Here is a 17,522-nt window from a genome sequence, read left to right on the forward strand (position 1 = left end):
ACTGTAACATGTTGGTTGGCATTTCAGGTTTGAGTCCGACGGAACCTGAGCTCTGCCGTTTGTTGGCTGTGTGACCCTGACCCGTTACTTACCTCTCTGTGCCTCAGTTTTCTCATCTGAAAAATGTGGATTCAAAACAGTACTTACCTCAAATGACCGGTGTGAGGGTGAAAATGAAATGATCCACGTAAAACACGTGCACAAGGCCTCACACGTAGTAAGGGCTCGATAAATATTAGCTCCTTTCAGAGATGAGAAAAGAGAGCCTCAGAGGTGAAGTATCTTCCATTATTGAAAAAATATATTGAGCTTCTACTTTTTGCTAAGCACCACGTGAGGCCAGGGAGTACAGCGATGAAGGAGGATGAAGTGACCCTCTCCTCATAGAGCTTAGAGCCGACAGTGTTGATGACGACGACAGCAACACAACCCACAATAGCTAACATGTACTTACTACGTGCCAGGCCCTGAAGGCTTCATAGTAGTGAGTAACAAAAGCAGAACGTGTCTTGCTCCATCTTGCCTTTCTATTATGTCATCCTTCCCAGGGGTATCATTTTGCAAGAAGAATGAAACCCAACTCTAGTGAAATAACCCTGCGGTGTGAGGACGTGTTATTGAAAGGAAAACATTAGAGGTGATGACTAACCTTCCTTGCTTTCTCCACGATTTTCCAGAGAAACATGTTTTAGGAATTGTTTTTCTCTGCATCCTGCCTTGTTTCCCCTTCCCTGGTTTCTTCTCACATCATACAAATGTGACAGGCGTCATGTTAGATTCTTTGGGGGTGTCAATGATAAGTACTATGGGCTGAATTGTGACTCCATCAAAATTCATACATTGACGTTCTAACCCCCAGTACTTCAGGATGTGACTGTATTTGGAGACAGGGCCTTTAAAGAGGTAAAATTAAAATGAGGTCATTAGGCTGGGCCCTGATACAATATGACTAGCGTCCTTATGAGAAGAAGAGATTAGGACACAGACACCTTCAGAAGGAAGACCACGTGAAGACACAGGGAGAAGACGGCTGTCTACAAGTCGACAAGAGAGGCCTCAGAAGATACCAATCCTTCTGACACCTTGATCTCAGACTTCCAGCCTCTAGAATTGTGGGAAAATAGATTTCTATTGGTTGAGTCACCCAGCCTGTGGTACTTTGTTACAGCAGCCTTAGCACACTAATACAACAAGTAAAACACAGCGCTGGTGTGCACGACTTTGCAGCATTGTAGAGGAGATGGACAAGTTCATAACTAACTACCTGGCAGGTAGGGCAAGGCCGAACCACAGGAGAAGTGCTAAGAAGGTTAGATCCTGGGCACCAAGGATAGAGAAGCCATTTCCAATGGCAGAGCAGACAGTCGGAGAAAGATCTAAGGAAGAAACAGATTATGAACCAAAACTAGAATGACTCACAAGGACTTCCTGGGTATCAGATGGGAGACAAGGGCATTTTAGGGAGATGGCCCAGTGTGAATCATCTTTCTTTTATTATTAGGTCACTCTCTTTGTCCCCCTTATGTATTATCTTTACCAGGGTCTATAACCAAATTATTACATTAATAAACATAAGTTTATTAAGGGGCAAAAGTATTACTGTCCCCATTTTCCAGGTGAGGAAGCTGAGGCACAGGAAGGTGAAGTAACTTGTCCAAGGCCACACAGGTAGTAAGTGGCAGAGCCAGATGCACACCAGCAATCCTCCTCATTCACTGGTCTAATAACTGAGACCGGGTTTGAACAAGGAGCGAGGTGGGTACAGACTGAGGCTCTGTAAGAGAGCACGGAGGAAAGTGGGGACTCTTCTTTCGAGACATGTGGGTGGAATCAGAAGGACAGAGTCAGACAGTAGCTTGAGAAGAAAGGAAAGGTGGAGGAAGTTGTTTTTATTTTTGAGAAGAGGAAAGATGAGAAACTGTAGGTGAAGGGGAGAGAGGAGAAAGGAGATAGTTGGCAAAGAAAGTTCCAGAAGGAGAGCAGAAGCCTGTGATAAAGCCTAAGCCTACGCAGGGTTGGTGGGGGTGGGGGGAGGGCGTTGAGGGTGGTAAGGACAGTCTTGGAAGGAAATAGGGGACACAGTTTCCTCCGAAATGAAAGTGGAGAAAAGCTAAAGGGAAGAGATTAGAAGATGAAGATTCAACAGGAGTGATGGCCCCTGGCCCTTGTGTTGTGTTTTGTTCTCTCTCCCTCTCTGTCTCTCTCTTTCTCCTTCCTTCCTTCATCCTTCCTTCCTCTTTCTTTGCTTCTTTCTTTCTTTCTTTCCTTTCCTTCCATCCTTTCCTTCTTTCTTTTTTAAAAATTTCTTTTATTATATCTATATCTATCTATCTATCTATATATATATATATATTTTTTTTTTCTGGGAAGTACCAGGCAAGGGGAAGGAGTGGGGTGGTAGACCTAAGGGGAGCTGTGAAGTTTGGGGACAGACGCTGTGAGGTGTGGGAGAGACACTGAGGACAAGAAAAGGGCAGAACAGGAGTCAGCCCCCTACAGGCAGCGTGAATCTGTCCAGGTGGGCTCTGCAGCTGGGGTGCAGGGGTGGAGAAAGCGGTGGTCAAGGGATCAGGGTGGGGTCAGTATGGGGCAAGGTCAAGGGAATCGGAGAACTGAGAATGAGGAGGAGAGAATCTAAGGGATAGAACAGGGGACGCAGCCTAGGGAAGTGAGGAGAGTAAGAAGGAAAGCACAAGAAACAGGGAGAGTTTCTAGGACTAAAATATATCCATTCCAATATCCCCTGTCCATTACTCACTAGATATTTCCCTTTTATTTTTGTTATACAGATATTTAAAATTGAGACTTCTAAGCAAATGAAGCCCAGACAGGATTTTGTTCTGGTGCCACACTTAACGATCATGCTGGGAAGACAAAGTGTGTCACACTGAGGGCACAAGGTATGGCAGGAGGGATGCACCATTTTTCACAAACATCAGAACTAACGTGGTCAATACAGTCTCCTTGGAAGGCCGAATCTATTCCAGGGATGCCGCTGTTATCCACAGCATTTTTGACCTCCTCATGGCACTGTCCTTCACATCTTCTCACTTTTACCATGTCATCATTCTTTCCACATGGATTTGATTTTGGTGGCTTCGATTTTTTAGGAAGAACCAAAAATCATTTAAGCATTGTTCGATAAGTGAGGTAGTCGACCAAACTGAGTATCGTACTTTGGGTCGAAAACAAAGTGACAATTAAATAATGAGACCAAATCTCTTGGGTTGGGGCAGGGACTGGGAAGGTAGGGGAGACTCATCAGCTAGCTTGAGGGCAAACACTGGAGGAATCCTAACATAGTTTTGAGAGTACAATGTAAACAAGAAGTGTGTTCTCCCAGGGTGAATGTGAGAAAGGGCAATCATTTAAATGAATTAACCAATGTATTTAACATCTAGTCTCCTTTCTCCAAAGTGACACCTGGCACTGACAACTTTCTGTACTGTACTGGAAAATTCCACGTCTGCAGCTAACAAACACAACGTACAAATGCGCTAGCAGTAACACACAAATGAAAATGTGTACAAGATGTCATCCGTGAACCGAACAAAACATGATCTCAACTTAATACACGTTCTTCACAGAAAAATACACCTGACCAAGAAAAGAAATTTTTAAATTACATCTTTACTACTGAATTAGAGGAGAAATAAAATTTTCTTTCTTGCATTTAACTCATTTTCACTCAAGATACTGTTTTACTAAGTTGTTTAATGCACGGGCTAGGGTGGTAATAAATGGCAGTAGGTAATAAAGCTAAGATAAATTTTAAAAAATATTTCTTTTCTAAAAAGAAGCACCTCCTTAGCACAGTATAGAGTCCTGGTCAAGGAGTCAGGAATTCTGACAAATTCAGGATTTTGATCTTACCCTGTCAACAAGTCACTGTGAATTCCCAGGCAGGCCCCTCAAAGGCCCTCTTCAGCTCTGAACACATGCAATATTTTCCTACTTCTTTCTTATCTGCACAGCAAAATTCCCTTTTCTAAACTTTTAGGAGTAAATGAGCACTTTCAGCCCCTAATTACATGAAAGTATGTCATTTTTTTCCTACATAAATACCTTAAAAATTGATATACCTTAGTAATCCTTCATGTATTAAATCATGAGAAAAGATAAATTTGTTCACTGCTATAAAATAAATTCCCCTCCTAGTTATTTTGTCTATTTGCTCAATTCAAAATTTGAACAGTATAATCATTATGTTTTTTTGGTATTCGTATAACTTTAGTACTTCATAAATATAATTCATGCCATTAACTGTGTTTATGGTGATGTTGTCTAATTACTATTGTTTGCATACTACACAACTCTTATCTTAAATTGTCAAAAGAGTAAAAGAAATATTGGAAAGTACACTGCACATTTCTGTCTGCAAAGTATAGCATACTATAAGCTGAACTTGATCTTTAAATATATGTAAGAGAGACTTTTTACTAAGTAAAGTATACAGGAAATTATTCCTACCTCAGTCAAGCCAACAAAATCCAGGAGAAACTCATAACTAACTCCATGCAATAGAAAGAAGATTATGAAGTTGTTTTATTTCAGACAGAAGGAAGACATTTTTTAAACATTTTAAAATTTAGAAGTCTTTTTTTCCACATTAACCTGGATTAAATTTTTTTCTGTAAAAATAAGGGGAAACAATGGTGGTAAGGTTTCATTTAAATATGCAAAAGCAAAAAGATCATGGAATGGGGATTATAACATCTGTTTATATAATATTTGAGACAATAAATGATGTAAATTTTTGAGAAAAGCAATAAAAATGCATGATTTTGCAAGGTAGCTTTGGTCACTATTTTTTTTCTTTTTTTTTTTAAATTTATTTATTTATGGCTGTGTTGGGTCTTCGTTTCTGTGCGAGGGCTTTCTCTAGTTGCCGCGAGCGGGGGCCACTCTTCATCGCGGTGCGCGGGCCTCTCACTATCGCGGCCTCTCGTGTTGCGGAGCACAGGCTCCAGACACGCAGGCTCAGTAATTGTGGCTCACGGGCCCAGTTGCTCCGTGGCATGTGGGATCTTCCCAGACCAGGGCTCGAACCCGTGTCCCCTGCATTAGCAGGCAGATTCTCAACCACTGCGCCACCAGGGAAGCCCCCTATTTTTAATATTTGGATTCTAAGGAGGGTTGCCCGTGACAGTGGCCATCCAGTATGTAAAGCTCCATAACACCAATCCCATAAGAGACCACACTTCTTGGTAGGGGCAAAGCTATTTAAGAAATATGTTTGTTGTAGAAGGGATCATGAAAATTGTCCTTTAGGAAATGTTATCCAGCTTCACCCATAGTAGTTTCTAGGCACAAAAGCATTATTTTCTTTTTTCACAATAATTCATTCTAAACCAAGAAGCCATCTGGGACAAGGAAAAAAAAAAAAAAAACCAAGAAAGTTTATTGTTCTACTCAGATAGAGAATCATCAGTAAGGAAAATAGAGTTAACAGCGTATTCATTTTTAATACTTCTTGAGTGGATTTCCCTGGATGGTCTGATTTCCCAGTATTTCCCCCAAATAAGTGCTTGTGTGCCGGGCATGCAGGTCGGTGTACAGCAGTACTTCTCAAAGGATGATTTCCTGGACGAGGAGCACCAGGGAACTTGCTAGAAATGCAACTCCTCACACCCCACACCAGACCTACTAAATCAGAATCCCCAGTGCGGAGCCCAGGGACGCGTATGTTAACACACCCTGTGGGGGATTCTGATACAATTGAGGGTTGAGAACCACTGGTCTCCAGCACATGGCCTGCCTGATTCTCACTGCATTCATTTTTCCTTCCTATTAATGCCCTTCCTTCAGCCCAAAGCATCTAACTATATCCCACTCCTCCTCAAGTCTGGCCCAGCTCTTTCTTTGAACTTTGACAATTCCCTTACTTGAAATAGCACTTATCATTTACATACCGCAATTAAACATTACCTATATCTGAAGTGATTTCCCCATACCATGCCTTATATTGTCCTCTAAATTATTTCTTATCTGTGTTTCTTTTATCACTTTAACTGAATTGAAACCTGCCTCTCTTGTTTTTTTAACATCTCTATTGGAGTATAATTGCTTTACAATGGTGTGTTAGTTTCTGCTTTATAACAAAGTGAATCAGCTATACATATACATATATCCCCATATCTCCTCCCTCTTGCGTCTCCCTCCCACCCTCCGTATCCCACACCTCTAGGTGGTCACAAAGCACCGAGCTGATCTCCCTGTGCTATGCAGCTGCTTCCCACTAGCTATCTGTTTTACATTTGGTAGTGTATATATGTCCATGCCACTCTCTCACTTCGTCCCAGCTTACCTTTCCCCCTCCCCATGTCCTCAAGTCCATTCTCTATATCTGCGTCTTTATTCCTGTCCTGCCCCTAGAGACCTGCCTCTTGAAGGCAGGAACTTTGTCTTGTACAGTTGGCCTTCCATACTCGTGGGACTTGCATCCGCAGGGTTTGCGTTCGCGGATTCAACCAACCGCAGATACGGCGGAGGGTTGACTGTATTCATCGTCCTTTGCCATTTGATATAAGGGACTTGAGCATCCTCAGATTTGGGTACCCACAGGGGGTCCTGGAACCGATCCCCGAGAATACTGAGGGGCAGCTGTATACTCTTTTACTTCCCACAGCATCTATCAGTGTTCAAGCCTTTGTTTGTTCTCCTAATATGCCCTTTTCTTCTTCTCACTAACTTCCAAGTTTCCAAATTCTTCCAATTTTTCAAGGTACAACCCCAAACGCTTTTTCTATGACCTGGCTTTTTCTATATATAGAAGTATTTTTCTTGAAAAAATCATAACTTTATCTTTTTAGTTTTCCACTTCACATTATAGTCATTTGTTCGTGTCTTCCCGGTCTCATCATTGAAGATGGAGATAATTGTCTCAACCAGACTTTTAAATAACATGGGTGGGGAGGAATAATTTAGCATGCTTCAGGGTATGCATGTATAATTGGTTTATTTTCCCTCAATATTGAATGAACTCTGATTTTGGATAATCCTACTATTTACATAGGAAGTAACTCTCACATTTCAGAAAGATGCAGTATTTCTCCTAGACGCATTTCTCCTAGACGCAGGTCTGGGACAGGGTCTGCGTGCTGGAGACAATTGTTGCAATTTGTGTGGTCTAATAAGTGGTCTCAGAAGATTAGACATGAAGTAACGGGAATCTGCAGGAAATCGAGCCATAAGGAAACCAGGGCGACTTGAAGTCACATGGGTGAGGAAGAAAAGAGCCTCACCCCAGGGTAAGGACCAGTAGCAGAAGGCCTAATTGTTACCATGTCGCGGTGTGAACCCACTGTGTTGCTGTCTGAGCTAATGGGAACCCGATGCAGCCAGCTTCCTGAACGCACCAGTCCTGACTTCAAACACGGCAGCCCATCCTGCGGGATCAGGCAGGCTGGAGTCCCAGGTTTATTTCCTCTCCAACAAAGGAGTCCCCGTCCCCACTCCCCATCAGCTAAGACAGGCTGCTCGGGACCCTGGCAAGGCTCTGGGACCAACCCTCCTGTTTCCCCCATTGAACACTCAATTCTAACTCCCAGACCCCCGACCTTGAAAGTCTTCTGGACTTAGTAGCCCCCCCCCGCAAGAGCCCCTGGCTCTCTGTGCTTACAGGCCCAGGAGTGAGAGAAAGCTCACAGGTCATTTGCTAGCAAATCCCACTCAGCCAACTGGGAGTGCAAATAGGTGGACATAGGCACGCAGGGAAATCAGGTGCTGAGGATTCATCACTAATGGGGACGTGCGAGGAAAGAGAGTTCATGGGGGAGCCCGAAACCTTCCAAGGCTGGTTCTCCTGTTTCTACCTACATCTATCACTTCTGTTTTGTCACCAGCTCCTGACAGGAAAATGCCAAAGTGGCAGGCAAAGAATCTCCTCCTGTTTATGTGACTAGAAAAGTGTTTACAGCCCCTGGTGTTTGGGGTCCGCCTCAAGCCCCAGGGCAAGCAAGCCCTATCCCAGGTCTCGAGTCTGAGGAGGAGGTGGGGGTGGTTCTGGAACGTCAAGCTTCCTGGGCTCTTTTTTTCTGACTTCAAATCTCACAGGCAGCCTTGGTGTTTTTCCTTTGCTGAGATTTCTAAAGTTCCCTTTTTTATAGCGCTTATCGACATGTAAATTCCACATGAGGTTGAAAAGGTAGGTGTTTAAGATAGACTGCAACAGCTGGGGTAAACTGCCTCTTAGAAGGCTGTCTTAATGAAATGCATCTCTTTATATTTGGGGCGTTTGTAAGCAGAATGGGAATGAAACTTGAGAAGATTATGTGATAACCAGGCTACATCCTGTGGAGAGAGAGTGTTTCTCTAATAACACAAAGATGAGCTTCTAGATAGCCTACTAGATAGCTGCCTTCCGGCCAGCATCTCCCATCATAAATCTTCATTCTGACTCAGGTTTTCTGTAGATTTTTGAGGATAGAGCTCATTTCCCTGGAGAGACAGGACTAAGGAAAGATCTGGAATTCCTCCAGTTAAAAAAAGCCACCATTCTGCTTAATCAACATTTGTTCCATCAGAATCAATATCCTGCAGAGGGTGGTTCTCATTGTTTTAAAGTCTGTTTGCAGGTGACAGAGCAAAGATATGGTTCCTGATAAAGACTTGCTGAAAAGGAAAAGAAAATATTCCTCAAAATAGCCAAAAAAAAAAAAAAAAAGGGCCCAAACTCTCCTTTTACAAATAAGCTTCCTTTTGTGAGATATTCTGCCTGGCTTTGCATTCTCAAGAAATGTCAGTAACCTGACAGTGAAACAACACCTCCCTTCCCAGGGTTATCTATCATTTCTCACTGAAAGGGCTCAGCCATTTACTAAGCATCTAAAAAGTCATGGGTCCGCTCTGAACCTTAGTCTCTTTATCTTTGATAATAGTTTCCTACCCTGCAGGTTTTAGATGAGGTAGTGTGTTTGAAATTACCTAACCCATGGCGGACACTCAATAATAACTTCCCTACTTCACTCGATTTATCCACAGAATGGATCAGCGGCGGGTAGGTTTTAGAATCTGAACTGGGTTCAAGTTTGGGCTACATTACTTTTCCATGAGGTGGCCCTAGACAAATCCCCTCACCTAGTATCTTCCCAGAACTTCAGTCTCCTCATTTGTGAAAATAGAATAATGATACCTCTCCTCATTTCAGAAAGAGCTTATGAGAGCCAAATGAACAAATGTGAATCTTGTAATAGACATTTGTATATTTGTAAACAGTAAAGCACATAAATCATGTTATAATCATTTATATTTTTCATAATTGGCTAAAATGCATCAAATACTATTGAAACCACAAATACACTTAGGAAATCAAAGAAAAATGTTTATTTCATGGTAAAAAAATTATTGTTACCTTGTTCTAGTTTTGACTTTTTTTTTTGTGTTTTTTTTTTTTTTTTAATTTTGGCTCTTTTTGATGAAGGCTTTTCTAGAGAAGCTGCACCAACTGAGATGTTCAAAACATGTACTCTTGTGCTCCAAGGAGGAAGCCCAGAAAAGTAAGGTCGTGTGAAGTTCAAAATATATGGATACTCAAATAATTTCTAAAACCCCATTTGAGTAGAAGATTAATTGTTCATGGCACTCCTCTTTCTCTGTTTGGGCTTCCTTAGTTTCCTGAGAGGAATGATGGCACTTGGGATCCAGCGTAGGTGGAACAGCTGGAGATCCTCCTCGTCTCCCGATGTCTCAGCTTATCAGTGTTGACGGACAGAGCACATAAGGCCTTGCCTGCCTTGCTGACCAAACAGAAAGCACAATTCTCTATTTCTACCGTGCTCTTTTCTTCCTGCAAAGGAAAGAGCCACTTCATTTAAGACACTGAAATATATAGGATGCAATCAATGCGTTAATGTCACTAGACAAATTCCATTCCTGGACCTCGGTATAACCTAATTGTATTACCCAATCCTTGGCAGGTCCAAAGTCTAATGCAGTCAACTTCTGAGCATGATCAAAAGAAATAGCATGGATTCTATGAAAATCATAGGCACACAGCGCCCACCTTTTGATTTGTTAACTGGAAGAGGAGTAGGAAGATTGAACAATCTGCAAATTGAAGAATGCACATATTAAATAAAGCAAATACATATGACACAAGTGGAACACACACACACACGCCATTGATTAATAATTTTGGAAGAAACTAATCTCTGTAAGTTTTGTCTTGGGGTTGACTATTTCACAGATTTCCAACTATATATATGATATGTGACAAGGTTTTAGTGAAATGCATTGCTCTTGTTAAATTAATTGAGAACATACGTCTGAATTCAGTTCTTCATAATAAGATTAATAGGTAAAAATCAATGAATTAATTGTTTATTCCGTAAATCTCTAGTGAGTACTTACTATGTACCAGATGCTGTACTTTGTACTGAATATGCATTGATGAATAAAACAGACATGGTCCCTACCCTCAGCATTGACCTTCTGATATTAACACAGCATGAGCCACTTTGATCTAAGGAAGGAAAAACTGGTATAAGAAAACTATATCCATACTCATGGTAACTTCCACTCTCACCTGGACCAATGGGTAGGAAAGAGTCTCCCTGGTCACTTGTCAAGGCAAACCTGAGTCCGTCAGAGCAGCAGCCTGGCCTAGCCATTAAGACTACAGGCTCTGGAGTCAAACTCTGGGGTGAATCCTGGCTTCTCTCTAGCTGTGTGCTCTTGAGCAAGGTACTTGATCTCCCTGTGAATCTGTAAAATACAAGACATATTAATACCCACCTCATAGGGCTGTTGTAATGATGAACTAAGTCAACAAAGGAAGCTGTTAGAACAACACCTGGAAAATAGCAGGTGCTCAATAAATGTTAGCAAATCTTATTCATATCTGATCTCATCTCCCATCATGGCTCCATATACAACCCAGGGTCCAGGCAGGATTACATCCATTCTCAACATCTGCCACAATTTCCCTTGCCTGCCCTCTCTCCCCCAACTCCTCCATGCTTTCACACATGACGTTCCATCAGCCTGGATAGCCTTACCATCTCTTTTGTTCCCAGCAAACTTTTCTTGTGCTCATTGAGACTCGGCTCAAGATCACTTCCTCTGGAAAAATATCCTTACCCCTGACTGCCAGTGGCCGGGTGCCCCTCTGCCCTGCTCAACTAAGCTGTGCATAACTCTGACACTATAATGCACCCTGGACTCCGAAAGCTTACTCTTATGTTCCTTTCAACTAGATGGGGACCTCTATGAGGCTACAGGAGAGGCTCAATCAATGTTTGTTAAGTGAACAAATGAATTAGTGAATAAACAGAAGAAAGGGAGGAAGGAAGGCGAGAAGGATGGCTCAATCCTTGGAACAACCTCGTCATGACACATATTATAACCTGTGGAGCATGCAGTGAGATAAGCTTCTTGAAGAGCTCTGAGCCTAATGATTATTGCTGTTACTGAGTCTACTGCTCACTGCATGACAGGCCAATAAATCAAGAGACGAGGTGTTGGGGCGAGGAATAGTGACTTTATCCGGAAAGCCTGCCACCGAGAAGATGGTGGACTAGTGTCCCAAAGAACCATCTTGCCTGAGTTAGAATTCAGGCTTCTTTTTTACTAAAAAGGGAGGGAATAGAGCCAAATATTTCCTGGTTCTGGTCAGCCTCTGGAGGAGATGTGTTAATTTCTTCCTTCCTGCCATCATTCACAGGTGGCCCTGGTCAGGATGTTTCCTGTGAGCTAAACAAAGCTTAACACTCATTACATGGGAGGCGGGGTTCCCAAAGCTGTGCCATTATGTATAATTTCAGTTTATAGGTAACATCCCTTTAGCAATTAACTTGTAATAGAATACAAAGCTTCTTCCCTACTGCATTGCCTCCTCCAGACTCTACAGTTCTGTACTGGCCTGAAGATATAAGGGCAAGCAGGGAATGAGCTAAAAGCCAGAAGCAGCTAACTTTCCATATAACTTTACCTTCCGTGAACTCTGACCACACCAGAGACCTGCAAGCAGTCTTCAGATAGCATCTGGACCCTCTGTCTCTAAGTACACGAATCCCTGCATTTCGCAAGAAGGATGGTTATCCACAGCTTTAAGTGTATATTCAGGTCTGGAAAGGGCATAGTTCCCCTTGGTAGCACTTGCTTCGGATACTTCTCAACAGAAATGACCTTTCTTAAGCTGCAATTCAAGCCCATGATTTCTGTTCTCAAAACTGGTTCATTCTTTCAAGCTCTGATTCACCAACGGCATTACATTTGGATTAACTATTTGCACTCCCAACCAAAAAATGAAATGTTAATTCCCCAATACCAAAGACCCTGACACATGAATATTTACCAAACACACACGCATGCTGAGAAAGGGGAGAAGGTAGAGATTATATTTGAATATCATATAGACCCGAGTGCTATAATGAAAAAAAATCACAAGACTTGTTCATTAAGATCTCTGAAAAGGGTAGGTGTCATATTCATTGGGGTAGAAGTTCCCACTAGTAAAAGAGTTTCATTTCCCCAAACTGAATAGAAACAATTAAACGTTAGAAAAACAAAGCATAGTTTTTCAGGTTGCAAAATTGAGCTCTCCACATCTTATTTTCTCTCTCACTGTTCTTCGTCTACTGTATATGAGCTCACTTTTGGTGCATAATGAGCTATGCCCATATCTTCATGTCCAGTGCCCATGTCCTGCTTCCATTTTAAGGAATAAGACTTCTTAATCACTATCCTCAAAATAGTTCATCCTCATACTTGCTTATTTATTCAGTAATTACTTATTGACCTATAGCAGATACTCTACTAGGCAAAGGGAGTAAAATAGCACAAGCCATCCTCTGCCCTGGGAAAGTTTTGACCAGTTTGTGATTTCTCAGTGAGAGACAATTTGCATGTACAGACCTAAATTTAACTGATAAATGTATTTTGAAAATATTCCACAAGAATTGAATTTTTCATCAAGTTTCATTTTTGACAAAATGAGAAACTTGTGTCCCCTGGCATAGTAGCTGGGAGATAGTAGGCACTGGGTAAATATCCATTTCTTTTTTTTCCTTGATTTTTGAAAATCAAGTTGTGTGTAAGATGAATTTGGGTCTTGACATTTCTGGCAAAGCATCAGATTCTACTGCACTGAGAAGCTACCTAGTGGAGACTGTGAGAGCACGGCCTTTGGAGATCGCCTCATCTGGCTTTCGGCCTTGGTTCTCTCTGCCACTCGGTAGAGAAGGAAGGGCAAAGAAGTGCTTTAAGCTTTCTAAGCTTTAGGTGCCTTATCTGGAAAATGGGAGAAATAGCACCTCTCTCACAGAGTTGTCATAAGGTTACTTGAAATACAGTATGTAAAGTTTCATTCATAGGAATCTGGCATCAAGAGTAGGTACTATTTGATGAAAATTATCACCGTCCCCAATTTGTCTGTGTTTAGAGATCAGCTTATTTATAAAAATTGGATTTTCTTACAGCAAAACATGCCCATAATTTGCAGCCAAACATCAAATTTGGAACTCGGGACAGAGGACTGTGGGATTCTGGTATCTCTGTCATTTTTCAAGACGTCTTATGACAACCACCTCTCCCTCAAGAATCCTTCCCTGCCCTGGCAGAAAGAGGTTTGTCCCACCGCAAGCCAGTGCACATTCTTTCCATGGGATGGATCCAAATCTCACTCTGTATTTATCTAACTTCCCTTTCCAAGAGGTTTAGCAAGTCTGAACTAGACTGTAAGCTCTTTAAGGGTCTCATTTATGTTTTCTCTCTTCAATAATATAATCTTCCCGGAACACTGCCTTGAGACCACAACTTCTGGGACCAGGGTTTCAACTGGATGGACCCATCCCAGGGAGAGGCATACTGCACGCTCCGCGTACTCACGTCAGCAGCGGCTCTGCAGACACCCTGCCTGCTTGTGTGTCCTCTCAGTTACTGTTTTCATTGAGTTACATGAAGCAAACAGCTAGGCTCCCCTGTGGCACAGGATACAGTAGGCAGTATATTTTACTTTGTAGAACCTATGATTGAGGGAGGCCAATGTCCCCATCCCCCCAACTGAAATTACCTTTGGAGAATCTTCAATATAAAACAGTAGTTCTTAAATCAGAGAGAGTCTTGGACTCTTGAAAATCTGTTGAAGACGTAAGAACTCTCTTCCCAGGGCTAGGGGAAATAATATAACATTTTTACATATACATTTTTAATTATAGATCACAGACTCCCTGCAATCTTTCCCTGCACCCTTTTGGATATCCACCTAACCTAGGAGAATCAAAACCAGCGCCTGAGTTCTAGTTAGGATTCTAATTGTCTTTTTTTGCGAATCACGAGAAATCCAACAAAGCAGCGAGCGCCTAAGAAATCAGACGTTGAGTCGGATCCTGCCCAGCAAACTCTGTCTCTGCTCTGGATGTTTCTCTCTTTTACTGAGGGGTGACAATCTATCCCACTGGGGACACCCTGGCCTGTTCCCTTGGGCCCACACATTGTGCAAACTCCAGAAACTTCTCAGTCCAAGAAAAGGAGCATTATACAAGAAGCACAGTGCATGGTAAAAAACATGGGATATTTAGTGAGCAATGGTTCGAGGTCATTTTCTCATCAGCAGCAGTGAGTTTGAAATTGATGTGCAAACCAGAAGATTAAGGAGCTCTGGGAAGCCTCGGGTTGTTTTTTGCCTGGGTCAGGGGAAGCTGCTGGCCGAATTTTTGCCTCCAGCCTCTTGTTGAGTGACAGGAAAAGAAAAAAGGACCATTTGAAGGCTCCTGGATTCAAATGGCTTGGACAGAGTGCCAGGCCCTCGCTGCCCTGGAGAAAGCCACTCTGGTGCCAGCTTAGGAACAAGTGTGTTCCCACTGTCTCCTGGAGAGGATTCCCCCGCCTCTGCGGAAGGGGTGGATTTCAAAGATGCTGACTTCTTGCCCTTTTTAGTAGGACTGCAAGTGTTCCCGTTTTAATCTGAAAACTTTCCCCCCATCTTCCACTCCTCCAATGCCTCCCCTAAAAAAGCTGGTATTCTGGGTCGCTGAAATGGCTTTAGGTTATCAAGCAGAGACAGGAGATTAGAGGAGCAGTTCGTAGCAACAAACACAGCTATGGTACTGAAAGGTCACGTTGCACGTTAATGAAATGCTATCAAACGTCAAACCCTAAAGGTACGGGTTAAAGACACCAAAATCCCTTCTGGAGTTTTCCTTGTACAAGTGTGGACCTAAAAGTTCCCTGCCTTTCCCATACTTCCATCACCATGCTTTCCCTCCTTTAAAGACACGCAGCATGCTTTCCCTCCTTTCAGCACTCCCCAACCAGGGTGTGTTTTCAATGCTGACCGCCCCATCTCTGCCTGACACCGTGGAGCCTTTCAGTCTAAAACCCCAGAGTCCACGAAGTCTGGCCCGCGCGCTGGGGAGAGGGAGACGGTATAAAGTCAGCTGTGAGCTGCCGCGAGCTGAGCTGACTTCGGGATTGCACCGCAGCTGCCTGCCTCTGTCTCCACGGCCGCCCTCCCACATCTTCCTAGGAGACGGCTGTGTGTGAACGAGGTGGTTTCCCACAGCTCTGATCTAGTTCAGCTGAAATTCTATCTCCGTGTGACCAACCTCAGCCAGCGCTCTCCCACCCGCCGCCGGCTCCCCTCTCCAGGCTGTGTGTGTGAGCTGCCCACTTACGCTGTCGGTCCCGCGGCCTCCCCTCCACCGGCCCCTGGGTATAGACTTACGGTGTCAGCGGGCCAGCCTTGGGGGCTTGGCTGCTGCCCCGGGCGCTCAGCCCTCATCCTCAGCGCTCTGAGGGGTGACACCCTATACCCGCCACTCAGCGGGCTGAATGGGGCTTGTGAGTTATCGCTGGAGAAAAGGCAGCTGAGTCAGATGAGGCTGAGAACCTGAAACAGATGTAAAAGACATCAGGCTGAGTTTTCCGTGGATCTTCAATGCCCAGAAAGATTTATGACCCCTTTTAACCCTCTTTTAACATCGGTTGAACTGAGCTTGTTTTATAGCGAGGAAACAAGCCTGGCAGTCATAAGGAAGATCACCAGAGCCACAGGGCCTGCCCCAGGGTCTGCAAACCCTCGCTTTTTTTCTTTGTCCTCTCTCCCTCAAGCTCATCTAATGGCCTCTGCATCTGGTGGGGACATTTCATCACAACCTCTTTAAAACTCTCCGTCCCAGAGAGCTCAAAGCTACCAGTTGCTTTGACCCTAAATAGTGTTCGGTTTGGGGGTGCGTCTTTCTACTGAACAGGGAAATGATAAATATCTCTTAGAAAGGTGAAGATTGCAAGGAGCCAGCACTAGCCAGCGATGCAGTAGCCCTGACTTTTTTTTTTTTTTTTTTTTTTTGGCCTAATTGTCACATAATCACGTTCCACTGGATCAGGCGCACTTTCTTTTGATGGAGAAAGCTTTGAACTTTGCTCTGCACTTCCTGCAAAAAAGAGGATTTCTACCTTGGGGCAGGGAGGCACAGGAAGGCAGAGGTTTGTGGGTGCCTTTTACAAGCCCTATGAGGCGAAAGGGAAGGGGTTTACAAAGGCGTCATAATTGGGAATGATGTGTCAAGGCAAGCAGGCACCTCCTGAACCTGACGCCACTCCTCTCCTCCAGGGCAGCCTCAGGAACACAGAAATACAGCACTGAGCACACAAGTCATTTTCCAATACAAAGAAGCCCAGGGATCTTTCCATCTTTCATTTATTTTCTGCACACAGTGGGAAAGTGACAGGCAGGGTTGCTCTTTTTTACCGTTATTACTTTTTTAAAGAGTGATACACTTTGCATGACAAAATTTATTTTGGCTTATAGCCAACTAGCTTGCTTATCTTGATACAGAGATAAGAACAGGCAGGTAGAGCTGGAAAGTGTTTCCCTCACCTCCTCCAGACTCCCAGAGTCTGGGGCATGCCATCCTGAAGAATCAAACCTCAGTGTCCAACGTGGTGCAGAGAAACCCTCCGTTTGAATTCAGTCTCACTCTCTTTGCAGTAGGTAGTTATGACCAGAGCAACCACTATCTTGAGCACCTAAAAACATTTTTACACTCATTCGGCTCCCAGTCAGGCTGCATCGTGGAGGGAGGGCTTGTGGAATGAAGAAACACAGTCTTGGGGCGGGGCGGGGGGAGATTCTACCCTGCCTGGGGAAGAGGAAGACTCCTGAAGCCAAGTTCAGAAATACTAGTCTCTCTGAGTCCTGAGAAAACTGCCCCGAATGTTAACACACCAATCTTCCGGAAACAAGCCTGGTTTTTACCGACTTAATTTCATATAATTATTTCAGAGTTTGAGTCTTTACAAGAGAGAAGGAGTGGAGGAAAAAGATCAGAAAATTGAAGGGGACGAACAAAAAAGGAATGAGATTTTCTTTGTTTTGAAGATTCCCATCACTCATTGGTGCCCAGGGCTCCATCTCAGCTTTCATCTTTTAGGAGTAAATGCATTGCATCCTCAACAGCATGTGGAGTAGCTCAGAAGGCACTGATTTCAGCTCAGCTCTATTATGAAGGGACACTTTAATAAGCTTTCTCTGTGTCTTGGGTCTTACAATACCAAATGTGCAGTGAAATAAGGCTAGAAGA

The 17,522-nt window shown here is 43.3% G+C and overlaps 1 protein-coding gene across 2 annotated transcripts; it reads right to left on the reverse strand.

Annotated features, from left to right (window-relative positions):
• Positions 1 to 6,032: 6,032 nt before the first annotated feature.
• On the reverse strand, positions 6,033 to 15,721 carry LOC309646495 (uncharacterized protein; the record flags this gene model as incomplete). Of its 2 annotated transcripts, none has more annotated exons than XM_082432890.1 (4): positions 6,033 to 9,733; positions 10,004 to 10,047; positions 10,526 to 10,704; positions 15,615 to 15,721. In XM_082432890.1, 4 exons carry the CDS (start codon positions 15,719 to 15,721, stop codon positions 9,608 to 9,610), a joined length of 456 nt encoding a protein of 151 aa, XP_082289016.1. In that variant the 3' UTR covers positions 6,033 to 9,607. The 2 variants fall into 2 exon arrangements, with proteins under 2 accessions (XP_082289016.1, XP_082289017.1); XM_082432891.1 differs by having other exon boundaries at positions 6,033 to 9,737.
• Positions 15,722 to 17,522: the final 1,801 nt, after the last annotated feature.

This window comes from Balaenoptera physalus (genome assembly GCF_965194825.1).
Source record: "Balaenoptera physalus genome assembly, chromosome: 17".
In the NCBI taxonomy this organism is placed as follows: Eukaryota; Metazoa; Chordata; class Mammalia; order Artiodactyla; family Balaenopteridae; genus Balaenoptera; species Balaenoptera physalus.